This window comes from Anguilla anguilla, chromosome 4 (genome assembly GCF_013347855.1).
Source record: "Anguilla anguilla isolate fAngAng1 chromosome 4, fAngAng1.pri, whole genome shotgun sequence".
NCBI classification, from domain to species: Eukaryota; Metazoa; Chordata; class Actinopteri; order Anguilliformes; family Anguillidae; genus Anguilla; species Anguilla anguilla.
This window is the reverse complement of record NC_049204.1, coordinates 24328505-24353562: the sequence shown is the minus strand read 5'-3', so window position 1 is coordinate 24353562 and position 25058 is coordinate 24328505. Positions and strand designations below refer to the sequence as shown.

Sequence of the window (25058 nt, the reverse complement as noted above, 5' to 3'; positions counted from 1 at the left end):
TGGCAGCGGTACACAGAAGCTATATTGTTTTTTTTCCATAAATCATTTTGTTGTTCCCCTTTCAGCACATAAGACAGCTTTGAGAGAGAGCACTCCTGCACTCCTGCACTCATGAATGAATGGGAGGCCCTGGGTATTTAAAAAAAAATGTGTTATTTATTTATCCACGGCTGCAGCATTAATAATTTCCAGCCCTGGGCGCTAGCTTAGCTGTGAGGAGCGCCCTTTCTTTGTCAGGGTGGCCTGCGGGCACAGCGGCAAAGCTGGCATGCATGTCGCTGTGCTGGGCAGGAAACCCACGCACAAGGGCGCCGCTCCACGCGGGCGATGGGCCGTCACGCGGCATGTGGCAGACACCCAGCCCCGCTGCCCACGCCCCACAAGAATCCCGCTTTTCATGCTGAAAGGAGGGAGGCCCTTAATCTCGGATAATATGTCAGGATATCTGTCTTCTGCATTAACGCACATGTTTGGGGGTGTGTACTTGTGTCATATGGATTATGTACTGTATTGCCAGCTTTGACAAACATTCCGACTTCAGTTTATTATTATTTTTTCTGCAGAAACAGAAATATCAGCTCAAAATGGAACTGATTGTGGAGGTACTCAGGGGAGCGAAACTACTAAATAACATGAGGATGGTTCTTGGAATGACCCTCATGATAAATCAGCAGTTCCCAGATGTTAGAAGCGATTATTCACAGGCAAGTACGGAGCAGTCAAGCTTCGCGAAAACAAAGAATACTTCTTTTTCTCGCACAAAGACGTGTGCGCTTCCTAAATCTGCAAGAATTTAACCTCAAGCCATTAAAGCAGAGGAGTATAGAGCACTTGGGGAGTGGGGGAGGCAACTCCAGTGTACAGCCAAAATAATTATCATTTTCCCTTCATTTGTTCTTGGAGTCCTGCTGTTTTTACTACAAGGTCCTACACACCCTCGGCACGTGGGAGAACTGAGGAGAGACTTTGAAGAAAGCCATATTCTGCGTGTGGCCTAATCCTGCTGGTCAAATTTGAGCTGAAGTGTCGGAAGCACTGGATAAAACTCACACTTTTCTCCATTGCCCCGCTGAATGAAAATAGAAGCACCGACTCAAGTTAATGGTTAAAATGAGGAACCAGATCATGTGGAGGTCAGGAGGAGAAAGTCATAATAATCATCCTACAGAACCCCTGGTGTCTGTCACTGTGGTGTATTTGTAGAGGTGAGTCATCAACAGAGTGTTATGTATATGTAGGCCGTATTCATACAGTGCAGTCCATAAGTATGGCTGCAGCGACACGTTTGCTGTTTTGGCTCTGTACTCCAGCACAGTGGATTTGAAATGAAACAATGAATGTCAAGTGCAGACAGTTGGCTTCAATTTCAGGATATTTACATCTGTATTGGATGATCTGTGTGGGAAGTACAGCCCTTTTTTCATGCATAGATAAACATGCAGCCTATACGTGTTTCATGTTTTTGAGAAAGTGTGTTTATAGGAGTGTTAAAATGTATGCTTGGAGCTGTTTGAAGAACATAAAAACTGATTATCTGAAAAAATATACTTGTATGATGTATTGCTGCTATGCCGCATCATCAGATTCTTATTGGTTCATCGTTCACATTTTCAATGATATGAGCAAACCATTTATATCCTTTCAAAGTACAGTGCTGCTATACAGTGTGTATTATTTAGTCCTTCTGAAGGAGTCACAGATCATACCATCATCTACAGTCCATGTTTCTTTCCTATTATACAGTTTTGTGTATGTATGACAAACACAAAAAGATATCTTGGAAAGTGTCCAATTAAAAACAGCTGAAATCTTCAGACCCTAGGAGACGTTCCCTGGTTTGCCCTCTCAGCCTTCTGAAATATTGTTGCGATACAAGCTTGCTAAGTATGTGGGACATTAAAAACACAAGAGAAAAGAGTCACTATAGAAAAGATAGATACTAATAATTTTAGACATTTAGCAGATGCTCATATCCAGAGTGACTTAAACAGCTTTTATTTTAACGTGGTATGCACTTACACAGCTGGATATATTCTGAAGCAATTCATGCTAAGTATCTCGCTCAAGGGTACAACGGCAGCGCTCCACCTGAGAACTGAATGTACAGCTTTGGAGTTGCAAGCCCGGCTCCCCAACCATCACACTGCATTGCAAACTTTTCTGTGAGAACCGCTTAATAAAATGACACCGTTGGACAGCTCTAGCTATGTGTTAAATAAATGTTTGTGTGCAGTGTACTAGATAACATATCAAACACTCCAGCTCATCCCTGAGAAAGTTCAGAAAAACATATTAGCCTAAACTAAAATCAGTGGCTACGAGCCAATAAACAAGGCGATTTAGGCGATTCTAAGAAGATTGCATCGACCAATCAGCATACTGTAGCTGGCGGTAGATATTAGCAGGCACTGAAACTGGTGTATGTTTGGAACCTTTAATTGATCTATCATGACATTGACATCTGCTAATAAAAGCAGTTTGGAAAAATGAGTTTCGGGCATTTGTGAGTGTGACTGTAGCCGTGGTGTGGATCACATAGACCTGTGTACAGACTTCGCTCATCATCTTCACCAAAGTGATGTAAAAGAATTCGAGGATCCTGGGATTGAGCCCCTGTGTTTGAAGCACAGCTGTAAGCACGGGCCTTGCGCCGGACATATGGCTGCCGACGCACAGCAGAGGCCGAGCCAAGACCACAGAGACAGGTGGCGCGGTAGCCCCACCGGCGCTGCTGCACCCGCAGGCTCTCATGTGACGGAACGTGCCTCGCCCTGGAGGGACGCGATGTTCCCACTGCGGTGCGCCGTGATTCCGGCTTCCTCCGCGGCGACAGGCCTGCATTTTAACGTGCACGTCAGAATGGTATTCACCTTCAGGCTGCACCACAGACAGAGCCTGACATGAGCTACTTCATCATTCCCCCGACCACATTCATCACCATCCGAAACTCCACTGCAGCAAACACGCTCGAAAAGAAATAAAGGAGAAATTCTCCTTTCGAGAACTGAAATTAACGAGAATTTAATAAGGCCATGGGTCTGCGATTCAAAAGAAGGCACTAAAACAGCTAGAAGAAACCGGCCTGGTCAACAGATCACAGGGAATCAAACACAGGAACCAAAGGCTTTGGAGGAATCAGACACAACACAGCCTGCTGATTATATCACTATGTCACTTTGAAGTTTAACCTCTTAAAAACACACGCACTTTCTTTTGCCACATTTAAAAATGTAGTACAACGTTTATATCACATCCATATTTTCTGTTTATTGCTTATAATGTATTCTTTTTTCTTTCACAATGGATAAAACAAAAAATGGATACATTTACAAGCTGACAAACCTTATGTCTCAACTCACAAATCAAAGTCCTGTTTGCAGCACAGCAGCCACGCCCCTCCTATCAGAAATCTGTAATCCTCTGATTTGTGAAGGTCACAGAGGCCACGGCAGCCACAGCTAACATCCTGTTCTCACAAAGAGTTATATTACATAATAATATTTAAGTTGCATTGTTCCTGTGATTGCCAGAGACCCACGTTCTTCGGGAATGTCCGAAACCACAGAATTACTGCATCACTGAAAGTAGCACGGTTTCTTCATTTCCTGGGCACAGCGTACATACAGTTCATGGAGTTTCATCTTCAGGCCACAAGACCAGGAAGTTATGTTGAACTCTCTAATATCATAAGTGGCTCAGAACCTGATTTATGGTGTATGTTACTAACCCACAAAATATGTAATCTACATTTTGGGAACCATCATCACTTTAATTATTAGGTCATATGTAGGTTACTGAACTACAGCCTAATACTTTCTGTTTTGGCATTGCTTTATCGTATTTAATTTGTAACGAACAACAGCTTGATTTACGTGTTTTGATACATACAGTTCATATGCAAATATAACCTAGTTTATATAATGACACAATGATCTTTATGAAGAAAAAGCCACAAAAAGACCATTTACAAGCAAACAACAACATATAGAAATATGAAACACAGAAAGTAAAGGAAAAACAATGAAAAATAAAACAAGACCAGGTCAAAACTTAGCATATGGCTTGACCGGCCGACCAATGGTGTAACTTCATCACTCAGTCACTCAGTCACTCAGTCAAAGGCATTCGCGTTTGTAGGGCTGGCCCCGCTGTTGCGGTCCAACCAAAAATGATAAAAAGTAACAACAGTAAAGCTTTACTCTTAATGCGTGTCTTTGGCAAAAGTAGCGTGATTTAAAAAAAAAAAGCAGAAAGATCAAAGAATTCTGTACAATATATTCAGTATCTACACTTGTTTCAATGGAAATATGTTATACTGTATATCATATTATTATAGGTCACCTTATATGTACAAAATGAGAAAATCTATGTGAGAAACAAGCTTCTTACCCTACAAATCTCAGCTTGAATATAAATAATTACACTGGAAAATGTCCCTTTGGTTTGAATATTCCTTGGACACAAAGCAGAATATTTCAGAACATTTTCAGAGTCACACTGTTGCATCTGGGTATAGCACTTATTCATATTTCATATCCATAACAAAACAATGAATCTATGAAGCATACGCATGAAAAAAACACATTTAGGCGACGTGGACCTAAAGCTGCCAGAATTCATTCCATTTTTTTTTCTTAATGAACGGAATGGGCTACTTCCTGCTGGTCACAGTGCTATCTCTATGCTGGATGCTGCAGAGCCTAAACCTCACTCCACCCTGTTACTCACTCTTTCCAGAATTCAGCTGATAACCCGCTGTCTATCCAATTATCAACAATGTCCGGATGAACCTCTGACACGTGTTTGATTGATTAAACCAGTCGATAATGCGTTATTGTCTTTCACTCATACTGTATGATCTGTGTAAACTCTGGATCAATGGATACCGGACTCAGTCCATAAGATGCCAGTGACCAATAGACACGTTTCACAGCCTCACTGAGAGCAGCCAGGCTGAGCCAAAAGCTTATGCTAGTTTGCGCCCAAAGGTTTGTGCCTGTGACCGTCTGACCCTGCTTCTTTACCTCGGCCCGATGAAGACCAAGGGGATTAGTAGGGCCAAAATTGTGGGTCAGAGGTACTGCTGAGGCTCAGTAGACACTGCATTTCCACAGCTTGGCCTGCATTAGTGGAGCTGTGAACTTCAGCTAATGACATGGCCTTCCTGAAACAAATTGGCACTCTCATTCCTTTGATGATTGAAAGGATGTTTGTGCTTGTTTTCCCACTAGAAATGTGGATATTTTTATTTTCTTTAAAATATTTCTTTAAAATGCGTCTTGTGGATGTCTTATTTATTGTTCCAGTACCAAATATGGTTTTGATCATGGGAAAAAAAGGTATGTGGAAGGCAGAGGTGGACATTCCAGGGGTCAGAAAGTAAAAGTCCTGCCATGTATTTCATCCACCCATGAACTCAGCCAGCTGATTTAGCTATACCTCCTGGCTGAAGAATGGTGCTCATTAGCAAATCCATTTGACTGGAACAAAATCCTGGGATGGACTTTTACTTTCTGAACCTGGATTGTCCATGTCTGGTGGAAGGGAACAGAAGATTACATCTGTCTAGGATCTTATTGGGAATCCATGAGTGTGTATATTACAGGTGAGGAGAGGCTGGGGAGTTGATTCAATCACCCCCTTCCCACCAATTTTTGACACCTTTTGCTTTTAACGTCAGAAAGTCTGTCAATTTAGTGCAATAAATAAAATGTTATGCTTTTGTGTTGCTTGGATTGTATGGGGATATGTAGTTTGTCGGTGCTCAATGCTATTCTTAAGCTATTATGCCCATCTATCACAACTACAAAATCCAATACCAGTGACCCACTTCACGCTGTAGTTGAATTTCCCCAAGAGGTGAAATCATATAAATACAATAACCTTTATTCTATAGGCAAAGCAAACCACACCATGTTTCAAGAAGGATTGTGTCAGAAAACTGTCAAATGAGCCAGCATGCTTAGTCTTTCTTGCAACATCTTTTAGATGGTGTACTTGCAAGAATGTCCACTTAAAACAAGTGCTATAATCTCACGTCAGCCTCATTACATTGCTTACCTGAGTGCGCCTATTAGAAATCAGTCAACGATGGTCAAATTACCAACATAAACAGATACAAAAACCATGGCCAAAAGCTGATCTAATAACTTTCAAGGCTAATTGATGGTTAAGTGCAATCACACAGACCACACTTCCTACCCCTATTGGCTTCTAAATGGAAGCATTCTTCCTTGCTAGTCTGGAAGAGAAGGAACCGTAGGAGGGTAATTGCCTCGTATTTCCATTGCTGAGTTCATTACGCTAACAGCTCGGCCCACGCGGCACATACTTCTGACCTGCTGCAATTTGTTTTTGTATTTATTATCCCGTCAGCGGCTGATCCCAGTTCCAACGGCGGGACTGAGAAGGTCAGCGCAGTCCTTTTGTGCCGCTCCTGAGACACAAGCATCCCTTTGTGATCCGCTAACCGCGTGAGCAAGAATATGGCAAGAAGCGCAGCCGCGGAACGGCAGATTTCAATCACGACCAAGTCCTCAACGGCTTGGATCTAGGGTTCAGGGAGAACCTCTTTGAGATTAGATTTATAAAAAAGTACTCTTTTAGAAGTAGCTGAAAATGTATCAGCGAAGTCAGAGGACCTTTCAGTTGTAGCTTATTCATAGTTTGGGTTCAGTTTGACTGTGCATTTGATCAAAAACCTCTTTTTGGCATAGGGGACATGCATATGCATATATTTCTAGGCACGGTACTTTCAGTTGTAGCTTATTCATAGTTTGGGTTCAGTTTGACTGTGCATTTGATCAAAAACCTCTTTTTGGCATAGGGGACATGCATATGCATATATTTCTAGGCACGGTACTTTCAGTTGTAGCTTATTCATAGTTTGGGTTCAGTTTGACTGTGCATTTGATCAAAAACCTCTTTTTGGCATAGGGGACATGCATATGCATATATTTCTAGGCACGGTACTCTTAGTTATTTGCCATCAGTGACACAATAAAAATACTGCTTTAATCCACCAGGCTGAGCTGAATGGAAGATTGGTCATGGCATTTTCATAGGGAAAATATGTGAATGTGGGTGGGCAGGCATCACAGAGAACAGGAAAATGAACTTGATGAGGAGAAAAGTAACCAACATCAAGCCATGCTCTAAAGCTCAGCAGATTATTCTACAGTATTCATCACTAAATTACAACATCCGGCATGACAGCTGGGCCTATGCCTGTCTGTGATTTTTGTCTGTCTCTGTTTCTGGTCTGTCCCTCCCTCTCTTTCTTTCTCTTCCTCTCTTTCCAAGTGCTGTTTAACTTTTTTTTCCTGTTAAGCCCTGGTCTTTTGAAATCACAGCTTCCCTCTCCATGTCACGTGCACATGTAATTTCAGAAACGCAGGCATTCCGGTGATGTAAAGACAGGCTGCTCTGCATTACACCCCTTTGTCCATGTGTACAACACAGAAGAAAGATTGTGACAAGAATCCAACTTCAGTTTTCATGTTGGGTTTCTAAAGGCCTCTGTGAAATATGCTCTAAGCTGGTGCTAATGCTTCCAATTCAGTTTGCAATGGAGCACACTGAAACCTAAGACTGCATGAAAGGGCAAAATGCTTTTACCCATAATGCCTGTGTCCACCCAGGCACTTACAACACCAAAGGAGCACTCTGAGAAAATACTTATGAGAAAACCATAGGAAAGATGTAAACTATTATCAGATCAAATAAAATAGTTTGCATTATCTAACAAACCAAAAAATCGGACCTTTATAATTTTTAAAAATGTTGCATTAGAATGTCCAATAAACTAAAGTGTTCTAGTTTCAGAATATTGGTCTAGTCAAGACAATACTTTTCCTCAAAGTATATAGACTTTGACTCAGACAAATATATGCAGATGAGTGACATATTAAAGGAAAACCTGAATAAATGAGTAGAGAAACCTAACAAATGCAGATGCTTCCATACAGGTGTACTGAATGATACAATTAAGCAGTTGTATCCTATCATGCTCTGTCAGATGTATAAAAATGTTGAGCAGGCCCAGCTGACCTCAATTTTGGATCAGGCATGGATGTCAGGAGCTTTAGTCACAACACGACTGCTCAACTGGCTAGTGTTTCAATAGGAACAGTAACTAAGTGACATCTGCATTTAGACCTATGGGAAAGACATTGGTAAAGAGGGCAGGAAATTGTGGTCAAAAGTACACATTCGATGACCGTGATGCTTGTACATTAGTGTGATATGTACAGAACAACAGAAGAACAACTCTTCCTCAAGTGACTAAGACTGTGAATGCAGGACGTGATCAGACTGTGTCAGCAAGAACAGACTGTGTCAACAAGGCTCGAATGCTTGACCCCTACAGTGAGGGGGTCCAGTGGCTCTGTTATGCTGTGGGGGGTATTTGCCTGGCATGGTTTGGGTCCACTTGTCCCCTTAGAGGGAAGGATCACTTCAAATCAATACAAAATTATTCTGAGTCACATTTATCCTATGATGAAACATTTCTATCTTGATAGAAGTGGTCACTTCCAGGATGACAATGGCCCCATCCCCAGGACATGAGAGATCACTGAATGGTTTGATGAGTTTTAAAATGATGTGAATCATATGCTATGGCCTTCACAGTCAGCAGATCTCAACCCAATTGAACACCTATGGATGATTTTGGACCGACATGTTAGACAGCGCTCTCCATCACCATCATCAAAACACCAAACGAGGGATTATCTTTTGGAAGAATGGTGTTCCATCCCTCCAGTGGAGTTCCAGAGAATTGCAGAATCTAATCCACGGTGCATTAAAACAATTCTGGCGGCTCGTGGTTGCCCTTACTAAGACACTTTATGTCGGTTTTTTAATTTGTCACCCGTCTGTAACCTTGAGTTTCTTTTAAGTAAATATACATTAAATAAGGTTATGTGAAAAAAACCCTAATGGTTTTATTGGGAGTTTTTAAAATCACAAATTTACATTTAAAAAGTATGTTGTGCAGATACCTGCAGGGGCTTGTCACCGGATGGGGCTAGCTGTTGTACAGGCAGGCCAATGTGATGTAATGCTTCGCTGTGAGTGACTAAGGCCCAAGGGAATAACTTTAGTTTGAATATTAGGGGTATTGAAATGCATAAACTCCAAGAACTGCCACTCTAAGGAGGTTTGGGGGCCTCCCCCCTGGGAAGAACGGCAGAAGAACGGAATCAGAGCACTGATCAGGATTTCCAAATCAGAACATGAAATCCCTATCTTTATTCCATGAAATTATTTTTCTCATCATCATGCTATATTATTGTGCCCCCCACCCCCGCCAAAAGAAAAAATGCCCTTGCTGAGGCCTCACTCACAGAAATTAGACAAAGTCCTTCTTCTGCCTTCTAGAATGGCCAGTGGAAGGTATCTGGGCATTTCTGCACTGACCATCAGCGCGAGCAAACTGCTATGAAAGGAGATACGAGTCCAAGGCTCTCCTGAACGCATTAATGCAACTTAATGGAATAGACGGCTCCACGAGATCTCCCCATCCATTATCTCTGGCTCGGCATTACAGCAGAGATGGACTGTCTTATTACACTGACCTTTCAAAAATCATCCGCTCCATACTGTGCCAGCCAAACCGCCCTGCGGAGTTCCACAACACATCAATCATAGCTGTTATTCCACTCCTTTGGCCAGCATTGGACCTTGACTGCTATCTCTGTTAAGCATCCATGATCTTGTTCTGTATCTAATAAGGGTTGCATCCCCAGTTCTTCTGAAACGTAATTGAATTAATCTGGTTTTTCATGAGTGAAGCTGAAAACATCCAACTGTCGTCCCCACAGTCCCCACAGCTAACACTAAAAACATGCTTCCTTGGCTTGGTTTTGTTGCAAGCAGGAAGAACATTGTGTGGTCTTATTCTTTGGTCTTCGCTTGGGTGCATCTATTGGAGGGAAGACTCAAAAACACACAGATTAAAGTTTATTTCGAGAATTGCTGCCTGCTGAGCATCTGCTAGATCTACATCTATTTTTCCTTCAATATTTTTGTGAGGTGCTCTCATGGGTTGTCCTCACACGTTGATGACAGTTTAAACTGCCACTGCCACTGAGGTGACCGAGGCTGTATCTCCTGTGACAAAAAAAAGGCAAAAAAGGGATTTATGCAGTCAAAACACAGAGAAATAGGCTACTTACTGGTGAAAGGCTAATTGTCTGCTAATCTCTGCCAGTTGCTCAAACACTGACTGCATCTTTTGTTTAGCAGCAGAGAAAGTGCTTTTGGGTCTGCATGTTGGAGTGTGAACAGGGCTGAGTCAGGATATTCCCTATAAAAATGAAGAGTCACGGGAATGGCACACACATTCATACACATTCACACACACAAACACACACACAGGAACAGGCACACACGCACACACAAAACACACACACACACATGCATGCACACGCACACACATGCACATGCACGCACATGCACACACATGCATACCCATTCACACACACACACACACACGTACGCACATGTACACACACGCATACCCATTCACACAAACACACACACGCACGCACAGGCACGCACACACACACACACGTACACAGTGTTGGCTGAGTGAGTGAGAAAGCTATAGTACCTCTGCGTTTGCAGAATGAGTAAGAATTTACGTAATAGGTAGCAAATTAAGCAACTACTTCAGAAGTCACAGAGCTAGCCAGCCCATAACATGGCTGCCTTTTCTACACATCAGCAAAACCTCTGGCTGAGTACTGAAATTCTTTCAGTCCAACAACTCATCTAAAAAATATGCTGTAGTAGATGGTCAAAGAAGAATTGATTCCTGTCAGGCTAGCTTGATATAGAATAGGCTAACTTAAAAATGGAACACACTGTTTTTAATCTGAGAAACACTTCAGCATGTGGTCCAACAAATTCACAGACCGAGCAGAAACATTCATAAACTACAAATGTGCTCTGTACCCTGTCTTTAAAACCACAACACCCTTTTGTTTTGTGTTCTTAATTATACAGTATCATGCCAGGTCTTAATGGATAATTGTTTTGGACAAGCAATATCACAAACAAGAAGAACTGATAGTTCCATACCTAATTGGTTTTCCACTTAGTTTGCTTAGTGTCCTTTCATAGCCCGGGCAAAATTACACACAGCGGAAATAATGAATCCTCAGGTCCATTAAGTGAGATTGCAGGGCATCATCTGGTCATTAATCTCCCACTTACTGCTGCAGCTGGCCAAAAAGAAAGAAAGAAACGACATGACATCATTATATCTATTTTTCCTGTACTCATATTTAATCCAAGTTCAAGAGGGCTTCTACACCTCATTGTAATCGAATGTTAATTATATTGATTTATGCGGTACACCAAACCTACACCTTAGTTTTAGGCATAAATGTACCATTATATAAGCAAGATTATATACGCAGAATATTTAATTGCATATGCACAACTGAATATTTAAAATCCAGTACAACAAAACCAGTAAAAAAATGAACAAATCTCTCCCCATTTTCTCTCCCCAAATGACAAAACATGTAATTTAATATTGATTCAGTTTGGAATATGATATATTTGCTATCGCCATAATTTCCAGTGTACGAAGATAAGTTGTTTACTTATGCAGTATGCCTAGTCCATTCTGTTATGGGGCGTGTGTTTTTCACGCCCTGTACAGCGGTGGTTTTAGTTATTTTGTCGCTACAAGGTCAACCCCTAGCGGTTTCTGGGTAATACTACAATCCACATTTAGAGAACTTCACAGAGCGCGGTTCAACATAAACTCACCTTACAGAAAAAGATGGGGGAACAAATGCATCAACCGCAACCACACTACGACTACTTTGCTACAAACTATCGTGGTAGGGGGGGAAAAAAAAACTTTTGATAGCCCTTAATTTATACAGCAATTATTTTATGTAATTTTTCAGCAATTTATTTCACTGATGAAATAGGACTACAGGGGTCAAAACGAAACTAAAACATCAAAATTTCAGGTGGAGTATTCACAATTTGCAGTCTATACATTGTATAATAGTAGTAGTACCAATGAAAAAAATAAAATAAAATAAAATAATATTAATAATAATAATGAATTTTGTTTTGGCAGTTATTCTTTTTCTATCCTTTTCTATTTATTTTTGGCACTGGCAGCGGTAGTGGTAGTCGCCGTCACAGTTCTACTATATTCAAAAAGCTATTCAATTTTTAAAATCAAAAATACATTTATTTAAATCGTATTTATTATTATTTTTGGACAATGGCCATGTTTATTGACGAGGTATTTTTAGAGAAAAATGCTCACCCAATTAGCGCATAGCAGTGATTAGAGCATTGGCTGGATGGCTCAAATTCAACACCCTCTATGTCGAACGGGCATAGAACTGTACGGGCATAGCAAATGAGCGACGTGAAAAAAATGTTTGTTTTTTTATGGGACAGTTTGAAGACTGCTCCCCGTTATTCATAATCAAATTAAATGACATATTTACATATTAAAAAGATAGATCATTATAAGGCGCACTCAAACATATTCATGCTCAGGGAGAGCGTGCTCTTGTCATAGGTGGCCAACGAGAACGCCAGAAGGTCCTTCGAGTGTGGGTGCTCTTGTGTCCGGGAACCAGTGTGAGCTGTCATAGCATTCCACATAACCAGCGAGGTCTGGGTTTCTGTTGAATTTAAAAATAATAGACTTGTTTAAGCCATTAAAACAAACTCAAGATGTTCGAAGAAGCCAGCGAGGTGTTTGAGAACATGTTCAAGTCTTCTTTTCCGTTGACGTTTATTGTATTTCTACCGGCGGTGCTCATTCTCGTCTCTCCGCTACCAGCAGAAGCGGCGCACGAATTTACAGTGTACCGCATGCAGCAGTATGACCTGCAGGGTCAACCCTATGGTACGTGGATTTGAATAGTAAATTAGACGTGTAGAACCACTTCAGTATATTTAAACTTATAAAATGAGCAGAACTGTTACAGTGAAGTGACAAGCTGCTTAGGTGATCCTGGTTAGGATATAGCTTGTTAGCAAGCTAACGTTAGTTAGCATTGCGAAAGTGTTGCGTATCCATTGAATTCCTGACGAAATTGACGTGTGTAACGTTAATTTAAAAAATAGCTAGGCCTGCCTATCCAGTACTGTTCACCGATTTGCTCATGCTTAATCAGTTTAACTGAAATCAATGTGGGGCAATTAATGCAAATAGTAAAAGTTGTAGCTAGTTATCGCGAGCAGTGTATAGCTAACATTAAAAGGCAGTGCAGTGCAGTCCATTCATCCTCAGCTTTGGTCACGTTACTGCATTCAACTATAGTAACATGAGAAAGTCGTAAATAGAGCCCATCTAAAAAAAATTCCCCATGCAGTGTTTTCATCGAAATTGTAACTTGCAACTTGCTAGCTCTGTTACTTAATTGCATAATTTATATTTAAACCGCTGGTTGATGAAGTGAGTTGTGTGTTTTAATACTGTTTGTTAACGTTAGTTAAGTAGTCTTGCCTAGTTTTTCAGGTCTGTTTTTATATCTAGGGTTTCTTTGGTTCAGCAACACCTTTGCACGCTGAACATATAGCCGATGGTGTCCTTTTTATTAAGTTGATCTTTTGTGCTTTCTAGGCACGCGGAATGCTATATTAAACACGGAGGCCCGTACAGTAGAGGCGGAGGTGCTAAGTCGCCGTTGTGTCATTATGCGACTCGTGGATTTTTCTTACGAGAAGTACCAGAAAGCTCTCCGTCAGTCTGCGGGGGCTGTAGTTATTGTCCTCCCACAGAACATGTCCACTATGCCACAGGACATTGTACAGGTAATTACGGACGGCGGATGCATGATGACGATCACACTAAAAGTTTCATTATCGAGATTTGAATGTGCTTGTGTCTGTGGTAACAAAACAGGACGTTGAGTTTTCCTTAACTACAAACCTGTGTTTGCAAATTGGTGTCTATTTGTTTAAAATCTTTCGACTTATATGAAATGTAGCTCTGTCTGGCAGTGATTCTTCACGATCAGTTTGGCAATCTTATCTTGCTTACTGTACTATGTTACCTTGCAGCAGTTCATGGAGTTGGAACCAGAGCTCCTGGCAACTGAGACAATTGTTCCAGTGTACTTTGCCCTGGAAGATGATGAGCTGCTGTCTATATACAAGCAGACCCACACCTCGTCCTCCTCTCAAGGTTCTGCATCTGCAGCTGAGGGTAAGCAAAGTGAATGGGACTGATTCTGATGCCTCTTCACTCATAAAAAATGAAAGAGATCAGCTCCACCAATCATAGAGTAACTTGGTAACAACTGAAATGGCACAACGTAGACAATGGTTGGTGGATTTTGTTTTCTGGCTGAATTTTGAAGATCCCTGAAGGAATTGCCAGGAAATAGCCAAAAGGTGTTCAGCAGTTGCCATCAGTGTTGTTTTTGTGGGTTGTTCCAAGTGTACAGTTTTTTTTCTTCTGTGATTAAGGTAACATCACAATTGTCTTGTTCCTATTTTATTATCCCTGTCGAGCATGAAGAAGTAGCCCATAGCACTGTGTGTTAAGTCATCATATCTGATGGCATGGGCTGACAGAGTGTGTTAAAGGCACTGTTGTTGGTAAACCAGTCTAACGCGCTCTGTCCCACAGTGTTACTGCACACCGCCACTGCCAATGGCTTTCAGATGGTGACGAGTGGCGCTCAGAGCAAGGCAGTGAGCGACTGGGCCATCACCAGTTTAGAGGTGAGTGCGTATCACCATGCTGGGGCCTCTGGATCTTGGGTTTGTCTGTCTGTGCGTCAGTTATGGAGGGCTTATAGTGTTCCAGTGGTGGGCCACTATAAAGGTTCAGGTTGTGTTAATAAGTTAGTAAGTCATACATTCTGAACTCTTCTCTTGATGCTTAACCATGCAGTGAGATTTAATGCCATACAAAGAAGTTTGTTGAGTACAAAGACCAAAGATCATGAGTTACTGAATCCTCACTTGGAGGCAGGAAGCATGCAGTAGATATGTTTAGTTTGTTGTTGTAATTGGTACCTGCATTTTCTAGATAAATGTGAAGTCATTGTGAATGATCTGTTACCTCTAATTAGGGTTGTAAGCTTCTTGTATATAAATGTATCTATAACTGTGGAAATGATTTTAAGGAAAGCTGAAATTCCCTTGACATTTGGCTGCATTGCACCGATCACACATCTTCCTCCCCATTGTGTGATCTAATTGCACAATTCACATATTGAACTGTCTGTAATTGTGACGTAAGAAATGGCATAAAGGAATAGTAGCAACAGTCTGAATCAATTTACAAATTAATGTAACATTTTAAATTTCAAACTGAACTTACACAATTCTGTATAATTAAACCATAGCGTTAACTATGTAAATAGTAGTTGAATAATTGAACTTGAATGAACAGCACAAATGTATAATTCCGTGTGCTTTTGGATGTGGTGCTGCAGATTGTGGCCAAATTTATAAATGGTTCCTTGTCCAGCAACTTAATATGTTCAAGTCAAGATGCATTTTCCCTATCAGTGTTTCAAGTTTTTAAAATAACATGGACAATTGCATGCACAACTCTCATGACAGGTGCTTCAGTAGCAATTTATGGATTTACTGTAATAAATGGGAGAAGCTGGTAAAGTTTTATTTAGAAAAGCATCTGTAATCGAATGTGGAAAAAACAGTATGCTGAAGTATGCATGAGGTATACTATTTTATACTTCAGAATACTTTTAGTATAATTGAAGTTTATATAATTATGCTGTAAGTATACTGAGTATACTATTGTTTCACATGGGATTGCTGTAAGTTTTGTCATGGCTCAGAAAGATGTGTTTTGGCCAGCATGCTGTGTATCTGATTTCCTGCTCTCTCTTCACAGGGACGGCTGACAGGAGAAGGAGGGGAAGACCTGCCAACAATCGTGCTGGTGGCTCATTATGATTCCTTTGGTGTGGCACCGGTGAGCTCTCCCTCCCTCTGTCCTTTCTGTAGTTCCTCAGTCCAGACTGAAGATTAAACGGGTATCTGGAAAAACTCCTACATACTCCTACACTTGACTACATTAGCACAGGTTATTCTGCACTTTAACTTCTGTAATACGCCTGAAAGTCTCTTTAACTGCAGTAATACTGAAGTGATTGTTTTAAAGCCTGCTCCCCAAACACCAAAATTTTGACAAAAGCTTGATGTGGGTATTCACTGATTCTGCGTTCATCCGTGGAAGTTATTGTTGTGGAATGTCGTGTAAGAACGGCTTGTCGTCGGCTTCTGTGACAGTGGCTGTCATACGGGGCGGACTCTAACGGCAGCGGAGTGTCAGTGCTGCTGGAGCTGGCCCGCCTCTTCTCCAGACTCTACAACTACAAGAGGACGCGAGCAGGGTAGGCTCATCCCACACAGGCTGTTTGAGTAACATTACGCTGCTGTTGAGCTTGAAAAGGAGGGAGGAGGAAGCGATGCCTCTCACACGTACCCAGCAGGAGCTGTGAATGGCACTTCAAAATGGGACTTCGCTGGATAGATATCAAGGATGCAAAGGTTTAGGCGCTCCAGTTCAGCTGAAACGGAAAGATTATTTTCGCTGCAGTCTCTTTTCCTAAATGTAGTGAGTCCGCCCATTGTAGTGGGAGTGTGTAGTTGGAAGCTGCAGCCGAAGACAGTGGCAGGCAATGCAGAGGCATAATAATCAACAAACCAATACAGTACATACTTGTAGTTAGGCAGATGGGAATATTGTACTTACTGTATATAGATGTCAATCAAATAGAGCCCCATAGTTTCTGTAATAGTAGTTGCATTAGTACCATCATATCCAGCCATTAAAGTTAAACATACCAAATAATTGCATCATCTCTGTATGCCATTTTCTTGGACTAAACTGATGTTGACTAAATGAGCCAATGTCCTCAACAAAAAATGCTTTGTATTCATGGTGAAAGTGAGTTTATATCTCTTCCTGTCGTATTAATTGCTGCTAATATTTTTTCTTCTTAGTTACAACTTGCTGTTCTTTGTCTCTGGGGGTGGAAAGTTCAACTATCAGGGAACCAAGCGATGGCTAGAGGACAACCTCGATCACACAGGTCTGTTTTCACTGTTTTCACTGGCCGCAGCTGTGGTTGAAAATCCTTAAAGCGTCACGTTCTTGTGGAATCTGTTTTTTCTTCCCTCGACTTCCATATTTCAAGGGTTTTACTGTTTTAACGTGTTCCATCTGTTCCCACTGAAGCTCGGTTTAGCGAGCGCTCGGGACGTCGTAATTGACGGTGGACACTCGTGGTTTAGGAAGAAGGGGCCGGCTGCCGGAGGGCCAGGGGAAATTTTAGCAGGCGGGTGTTAGCGGGCGTAATAAAATGGCTCCGTTGGCTGACTGTGCTCTGTCCCGCGCTCCAGACTCCAGCCTCCTCCAGGATAACGTGGCCTTCGTGCTGTGCCTGGACACCCTGGGGAGCGGGGACAGCCTCCACCTGCACGTGTCCAAACCTCCGAAAGAGGGCAGCCCCCAGCACGCCCTGCTCCGAGAGCTGGAAACGGTACTGTGCGCCGACGCTGCTGACGCTGCGTCTCAGGCGCGCGACCTGCGAGCGTGTGACTGTGGAGACGTTGCGTGTATTTACAGTACGCCAGAGCTGCCCATCCCTGTTCCTGGGGATCCGCCGTCCTATAGGTTTTCACTCCAGCCCTAACACCCCGTTCAACAGCTGTAGAGATCTCGTTGAGCTGCTAATTGGTAGAGTCAGGTGTGCCTAATTAGAGCTGAAATGAAAACCTACAGGGAGGTAGACCTCCAGGAACAGGGCTGAGGAGTCCTGCGTTGTGCCATCACATGCTTCATTGGGCTGAATGTGTGCTTCTGTGGGCCACAAATCATGCAGATACAGAAGATTCATTCGACACTTTTATTGTTGTGGTCTGCACAGCAGACTTATGGGAAATGGGTTAAACGACGATATAAATGCAGATCTAAATGTAAAACTATACTGAAGAGCTAGTTTATGGGTCTGTACATGTACAGACATCTATGTAATGTTAAACTCACTTTCCTCCTGTAAATTGGATGATGTCCTGCCATTCCCTGGAGTGAAAAGTTGCAAACTTGAAAATAAAAAAATGGCGTGATGAATGTCTTAGTTGCCGGTATGCGAGATTAAATAGATATTTATTTCTAGTCATTCACAGAATTATCATTGTTTTTAAATCTGTGGTTCTAATAGCTGTAACCTTGAACTGAAGGACCTCAGTTTCCCTTGGTATGTCACGTTTTCATGTTCATATCTATAGTAGTCTGTTAGGTAGTGTGAATGGCTTGTTGTGTAGTACCTGTAAACAGAGAATAGCATATGGGGGGTTTATACATGCACCATCTTCCTCAGGCGTAACCACAGCAACCACCCTCTTGTTATGACTGCAGCCATGTACAGTCATAATAATAGTGGACACGGAGTCGATGTAGTGCATCATTAGTGAAATTATGCAGTTTTATACCAAGTCTGTTTTTAAACTTAGCCTATTTCAAAACCTAGTTTATTTTGTGTCACATAGATGCTCATAGTTGCTCTTAAATGTGGTGTTTGTAGGATTCCATGTGTCTCTAGCTTTCCCTGGCACCCAAGGTGAACTTAACGGCAGATATTATGTAAAGCAGCTAAAAATACTGAAGGACAACTTTCCATTTACATTTTGTCACCGCAAAAAATAAACATAAAAAAGAAACCTTGAAAAAAGTTCAACAAGACTAAGGACTTGATTTTGTTTAAATTATTTAACATGACTTGGAGGAAAGAGAATACTTCCATGTAAGACAAAAAGTGATGACCTGACAATGTGCTCATATTCTTGTGAAAGTTGCTGCACATAGTTAATCAAGTAAAAACAAATTAAGAACTCTTTGGGAGCGACGATCAATTTAAAAATTCTGCGTCTGCTGAGCTATCAAGCTTCCAGCGACAGACAATTTTATGTTCATTTTTTGTTGAAAATGTTTATATTAGTAATTTAACCCTTTAAGGATACGATCACAAATCTATGATTATAATTGTTCTTAACTGAACATTCTAATGCAGATGCAACAATCATTACTGGTATCTGAAAGCAATGGAGTTCTAGAAGAATGAGTTTTGACATTCCAGAAAACCTACGCTTGAAAGGGTTAAATTCAGCAGGCAGTTTTCTGAGACAATTACACCCCCCTGTGTTTTTTACTCTGAAAACAACTGTATCACTCTGCATGAGAGTCAAATGTTGGAATTAGGAGCTATACCAACCACAGAAAAGATCCTCCTTGGAATGTTGCCACCTTGGCTGTTAGAACATCTTGTAAGAATAAGTTTATGATGGAATATATTGATTTGCTTCTATAGAAAACCAATACCAACGTGATTTGGAAAATTACGTCACAAAATTACTACAAAAAATACAAATGTTGGCTTGTGTTTCAGTTAGCAGTAGTTTGTTTATTGACTATGGAAATGTGTGTTAAGGCTTAAACTTAAGCTGACGGTGTTGGGCCCTGGCCAGGTGGTGTCGGCACAGTCCTCGGACCTCAAGTTCTCCATGGTGCACAAGAAGATCAACCTGGCGGACGACACGCTAGCGTGGGAGCACGAGCGCTTCGGGATCCGCCGGCTGCCCGCCTTCACGCTGTCGCACCTGGAGAGCCACCGGGCGGCGCTGCGCAGCAGCATCATGGATGTGCGGTCAGTAGGCTCTCTGCATGGGGGGGGTGAGAGCTGGGCCAGGCGTAGAGCGCTTCCCACCCCTTACCTCGCCCTCTCCCCCGTCCCCGGCAGGGATGACGGACACGTGGCCTTTTCCCCTGCCGTTTAAATTCTGCTTTAACCCCCTTCCTCCCCCCCCCCCCCCCCACCCCAGGCCCCACGTGGAGCTGAAGAAGCTGAGTCGCAACACTAAGATCATCGCAGAGGCGCTTGCCAGAGTGATCTACAACCTCACAGAGAAGGTACTGTTCAAATAACGGCTGTGTGCTGCTGTGGCCTTCAGGTGGAATGGGCAAATTTAACGCCCAGGTGGAAATATGAAAGTCTTAGAACAAGAGCTGATTTTTATTTGAAAGTAACAAGATCATATTAACAACAACAACTTCAGAGCAGTAACTTCAGTCGAACACCTCTTTTACATTTAACTATTTATATTCACAATAACAGAAATAGCTGAAAAATGCCATACATTCAACAGTTATGTACAATTATTACAGTTTAGGGAATATTTATACCAAAGTCGGGGGAGGGAGGGGGTGAGGGAGACATACAATGACTGAACCCAAACTTGAATTCTACATTGTTTGTATACTTTTTACGTAATCTACTTAAAAATATTTGCACAATAAACATAAGCCAGCTAATGGCAAATAATAAGCTGTATAGAGTGGATTAGAAGGTAGTTAACTGAAACAAGTAGTATGTAGGCATGTGTACACGGTTAAGAAGGACATGTACTGAATGACAAATTATCAGCTAACAAGGGGTTTTTTTGGGTTTCATGACAAAAACTAGTCCTGTACACTAAATATTTCACAGCCTACAACAAGCACATTCTATTCCATTTATGTGGCAGCCCTGCCTATTACACAAGTGTAGAGAAATCAGTTGTGCTGCTTTTTTCCATGTTAGTGTTTCAAAAATGTAAGTCCAAAGTGCAACTATCTTCTGCTCTTCTGGTTGAACAATAATGGGATTTCCAACTCAAACATGGCACTGCGCCAGGCTGGCAAAATACTACACAAAACCCTGACAGTGCTCTGAATCGGAATTCCTTATTTAATATTCAGTCGTGTAAAGTAAATATAATGTGAGCTGTGATTAGACACCTAAATAATTTGGTTACAAAGTAAATAAATAATACTAGTGAAGATGGTGCTGATGATGTTCCAGGCACAAAGTCATTCTGTAATATTCGCTAACGGTGTTGTTCCAGCTGAATGTGGTCCATGAATTAGACAGAATTGTGTCACTAGGTCCACTGTTGCGCCTCAGAATAATACTCAGATGTGATGTATACAGCATCGTGTGTGTCTGTCATGTTTTTGCCATCGTCCTTAGCTTGCTTGTTAGGTTATAGTGTGTACTGTATGTAGTGTACTGAGGTGCTGTGTGGATGAATGGGTTGTAGTGTATAATGTATGGTGTGGTGTATGAATGAATGGGTTATAGTGTACAATGTATGTATGGTGTGCAGTGGGAATGAATGGGTTGTAGTGTATAATGTATGTATGGTGTGCAGTGGGAATGAATGGGTTGTAGTGTATAATGTATGTATGGTGTGCAGTGGGAATGAATGGGTTGTAGTGAATAATGTATGTATGGTGTGCAGTGGGAATGAATGGGTTGTAGTGTGTAATGTATGTATGGTGTGCAGTGGGAATGAATGGGTTGTAGTGTGTAATGTATGTATGGTGTGCAGTGGGAATGAATGGGTTGTAGTGTGTAATGTATGTATGGTGTGCAGTGGGAATGAAAGGGTTGTAGTGTGTAATGTATAATGCAGGTAAATGATGTCCCTCTGTTGTGTGTCCTCAGGGTGCCCCCGCAGACCTGCAGATCTTCACTGACCAAATGGTAAGTGGGCCCTCATGCCAGCGTCCTGCTGCTTCACAGGGCCGCCCCCCACCGGCCGTGCCCTTTCGCTGCTCGGCAGAGCGGCGGGTGCGCGTTGGAGGAGCGGCGGGCGGCTGGGTGCTCAGGCCACGTCTCTGCTTTTCCCCCCCAGCAGGTGCAGGAGGATCAGCTGTCCTCTCTGGTGGACTGGCTCACCGCCCAGCCGCGCGCCGCCCAGCTGGTGGACAAGGACAGCAGCGTGGTCAGCACCCTGGAGTACCACCTGGGCCGCTACCTGAAGGACGTCAAGAAGCACTACGTCAAAGCCGATAAGAGGTGACGTTTCCACGGTTACGGCCCTCGCCTGCCTCCGCACCTGCTCTGCCGTACTGGAGAGGGGCGGAAACAGGTGGAAGAGCTGTTAGCCAGCCGTGCAGATGTGACCCAGGCCATAACCCTGGAATAATCCAATTGCTTGCATGTTCAGTTACAGTTTGGTAACAGTACGAATGACCGCTGCTAAATAGTGTTGTTTCTCCCTCCATTCAGAGACCCAGAATTTGTGTTTTACGATCAGCTCAAACAGACCATGAATGCATACAGGTGAGTGAACCTTCCCCCTATTAAATGTTATCACTGACGCACGCAAACTTTGACTCTATTTTATTTATTTATTTTCCTCTCTTTCTTCCACAAATCAGTATTGGTACTCATGGTCGTGTGGTAATGTCCCATTCCCCCTGAAATTCCCACAGGGTGAAGCCAGCTATCTTTGACCTTCTCCTGGCAGTGTGCATAGCAGCCTACCTGGGAGTGTTGTATCTGGCTGTTCAGGTAAGAAGATGTGTTCCGGTGATGATGGTGCATTTGTGACTGTGACCTGAGGGAGGAGGCGGAAGTGTGTGGGGTGGGGCGCTCTGTTGACCTCTCCTCTCTGTCTCCCTGCAGCACTTTGGGGTGCTCTATAGCGTCCTGCGCAGAGCTGCCCAGCCCAAATCCAAGCAGCACTGACGGGACAGACCCCTCCACGTCTTTGCCCCGACGCTTGGCTCCCGTTTTCCTCACGCGAATGACACAAAAATCGAGAATGGCCAGTCCAAGCAGCCATGTTTCTTCTTCTTTTTTTTTTTTTTGTTGTTTTTCCCCCAGTTTTTTCTTACTTTCATCATTTCAAACTCGTAATGTTTTTGTATCTTTGGAAAAGTGGCCCTTTGGAATTGGTGTGCCAAGTTTTGCATCCTGAGTTTCTGGCTGGCTGTGAAGCTGGCTTCAGGTCACACACACCCTCTTAAGTCTTCCTTTACTAATGAGCACAGCCTTTCCCCAGCACCTGACACCTTTACTCCAACTACTGCGATGTCCCAGCACCTAACACTATCTACTCACACTTTACTCTCACCTCTGTCCTATCCCACTGCCTAACACCGTCTACTCATACTTTACTTCAACTACTGCGCTGCCCCAGTACCTAACACTGTTTACTCACACTTTACTCTCATCTCTGTTCTATCCCACTGCCTAACACCATCTATTCACACTTCAGTCCCACCCCTGTTCTATTCCTCTGCCTAACACTTTCTACTCACTGCAACCTTCATTCTACTCCTACCCCTGTACTATCCCAGAACCTAAGATGTCTACTCACACTTCACTCTCATCTCTGTTCTGTCCCCAATCCTACCACTGTCTGCTCATGCTTTACTCTCACACCTGCACTAACCCCACTCCTAACACTATCCACTCAGGCTACTCCTCGTCCTGTTCCCCCATACTGCCCTCTGTTTCTCTCTGCCTGTCTTCTCTAATCCCTGCCAGTCAACAGTGGGCTTTTTTTGGTCAGCTATGACAAGCCAAGGACAACTATACAGAAACCCATTTTAAAAAAGGGTACTATCTGTGCATTTGTGAGTATGTGTTCTTGGTGAATACGCGCACAACTTCACTTCCTCACTGCTAAATGCAGATTTATTGATGTTTTCTTAATCTTATGCAGAGACTACATGTCCTGAAATTGATTCTCATTCCCCCATTTGAAAGTTCTTGCCTATTGGATGATTCCTTTCATATTTCCTCCATGTAGAACAAGTGTGTTAATTGCTGATAATTTGGTACTTAGCAAGCTAGCTAATTACCGAACTGGCAGACTTGTTCATGTGTCAGACTCTGCTCTAGACTTCCATTGTTAGCCTGTTTCCAGTTGTGCGAGTTGTCCAGCCAACAAAGGGTGTCAAACACCCAGCCTGTGGGAGTGGCCATCTTTTGACGGACACTCAGCCACAGCTGTTATTTTCCTCAGTCGGATTTTGAGGTCTTGAAACTGCTGTGTATGAATTCTGCCAAGAACAAATGACTAGAGATAAATTGTTGAAAAATCATGGTTAAATGTCACAAATTATTTTTAGATCCTTATTAAAAAATACTTTTCTCTTATGACCCGAAGAACTTCAACAATGGCCTTGAGTGAACACTTTGCCTGATTAAAAATACATATGTGCATGAAAAATACATGCATCTAGAATTAAAACCCATACATCAGTCTGACCCCTTTCTGCTATCATACTGTACTGTTCCACGCTGTAGTACATTGCTTGATCATTCATTCTTTACTGCGCTTCAGCCAAATCTAACTGTTGCCTTCATAATGTCATAAATGCAAGTTGATTTATGCCTTGGAACATTCAACTTTTTCCACCTCATTACACAGTCATTGTTTTTTATTTCAGTTTTTGATATCAGCTTCATGAGAAAAAGGTAACTTCAGTTTCATTCATCATGAATTTACATTTTTTGGATGAAGAGTGTTGAACGGCATCTTGAGGGATAAGTGAAAATAACGGATGAATTTGTGTGTCTACAAATGTGTGCAAAAGTCAACCCCAGTAAAACTCATCGCCTATGTTTACTATTAATCATTTACTTGAATTGTGTGCAAGTCATCACAAGCTCACTTTCGTAATACTTACTGTATGTATGTCTGAACCTGAATTGACATGGCACCTGATCAAACTGCATGTATGAGATTCTGAAGATATCTTTCCACTTTTGATGAAACATGGAGGATTTTACTTGGTGGAAAAAATCATTTCTGTTGAAGATGACCAGTTGAGTCCAAAAACACTGCAGTGTTTTTTCTGCTCAGTCGTGGCCAAGTTCTTTTTTCATGTTCGTGCTTTTTACAACTTACACAGGGGGTAGGGAGAAGTTGGTTGTTGGTTTGGGTATTCATAGCTTAAGGAGCGATGCTACATGCTTGTCCTGTTAGCCTTGCAGACGGATGCGTCTCTACTGTGGAGAGACAGGCAGGCAAAGGCTTGTGTATCAATGCATGGGAAATCCTGTGTGGTACATATCCTTTCATTTTAATTTATTGAAGCAGAGAATGCTGAACTGTGCACTGAATTAAATTCTTTCCTTGGTTTTTCTTAAATCGATTAAGTGTTCTTCTCTTCCATTTGCATTCATGTCTGAACTGTTGTACCTGAATCCTGCAACTCAATCCTTGCAACTGAAATGAGACAA

At 42.2% G+C, this 25058-nt stretch overlaps 1 protein-coding gene across 2 annotated transcripts; it reads left to right on the top strand.

Moving 5' to 3' along the window:
- The first annotated feature begins 12573 nt into the window (after positions 1–12573).
- ncln (nicalin) lies at positions 12574–24970 on the top strand. Of its 2 annotated transcripts, none has more exons than XM_035412068.1 (15): positions 12574–12895; positions 13616–13806; positions 14059–14200; positions 14627–14721; positions 15866–15946; positions 16264–16367; positions 16981–17069; positions 17380–17519; positions 19504–19682; positions 19858–19945; positions 21522–21560; positions 21712–21875; positions 22089–22142; positions 22295–22373; positions 22488–24970. In XM_035412068.1, exons 1-15 carry the CDS (start codon positions 12721–12723, stop codon positions 22548–22550), a joined length of 1683 nt encoding a protein of 560 aa, XP_035267959.1. In that variant the 5' UTR covers positions 12574–12720; the 3' UTR covers positions 22551–24970. The 2 variants fall into 2 exon arrangements, with proteins under 2 accessions (XP_035267959.1, XP_035267958.1); XM_035412067.1 differs by having other exon boundaries at positions 14056–14200.
- Positions 24971–25058: the final 88 nt, after the last annotated feature.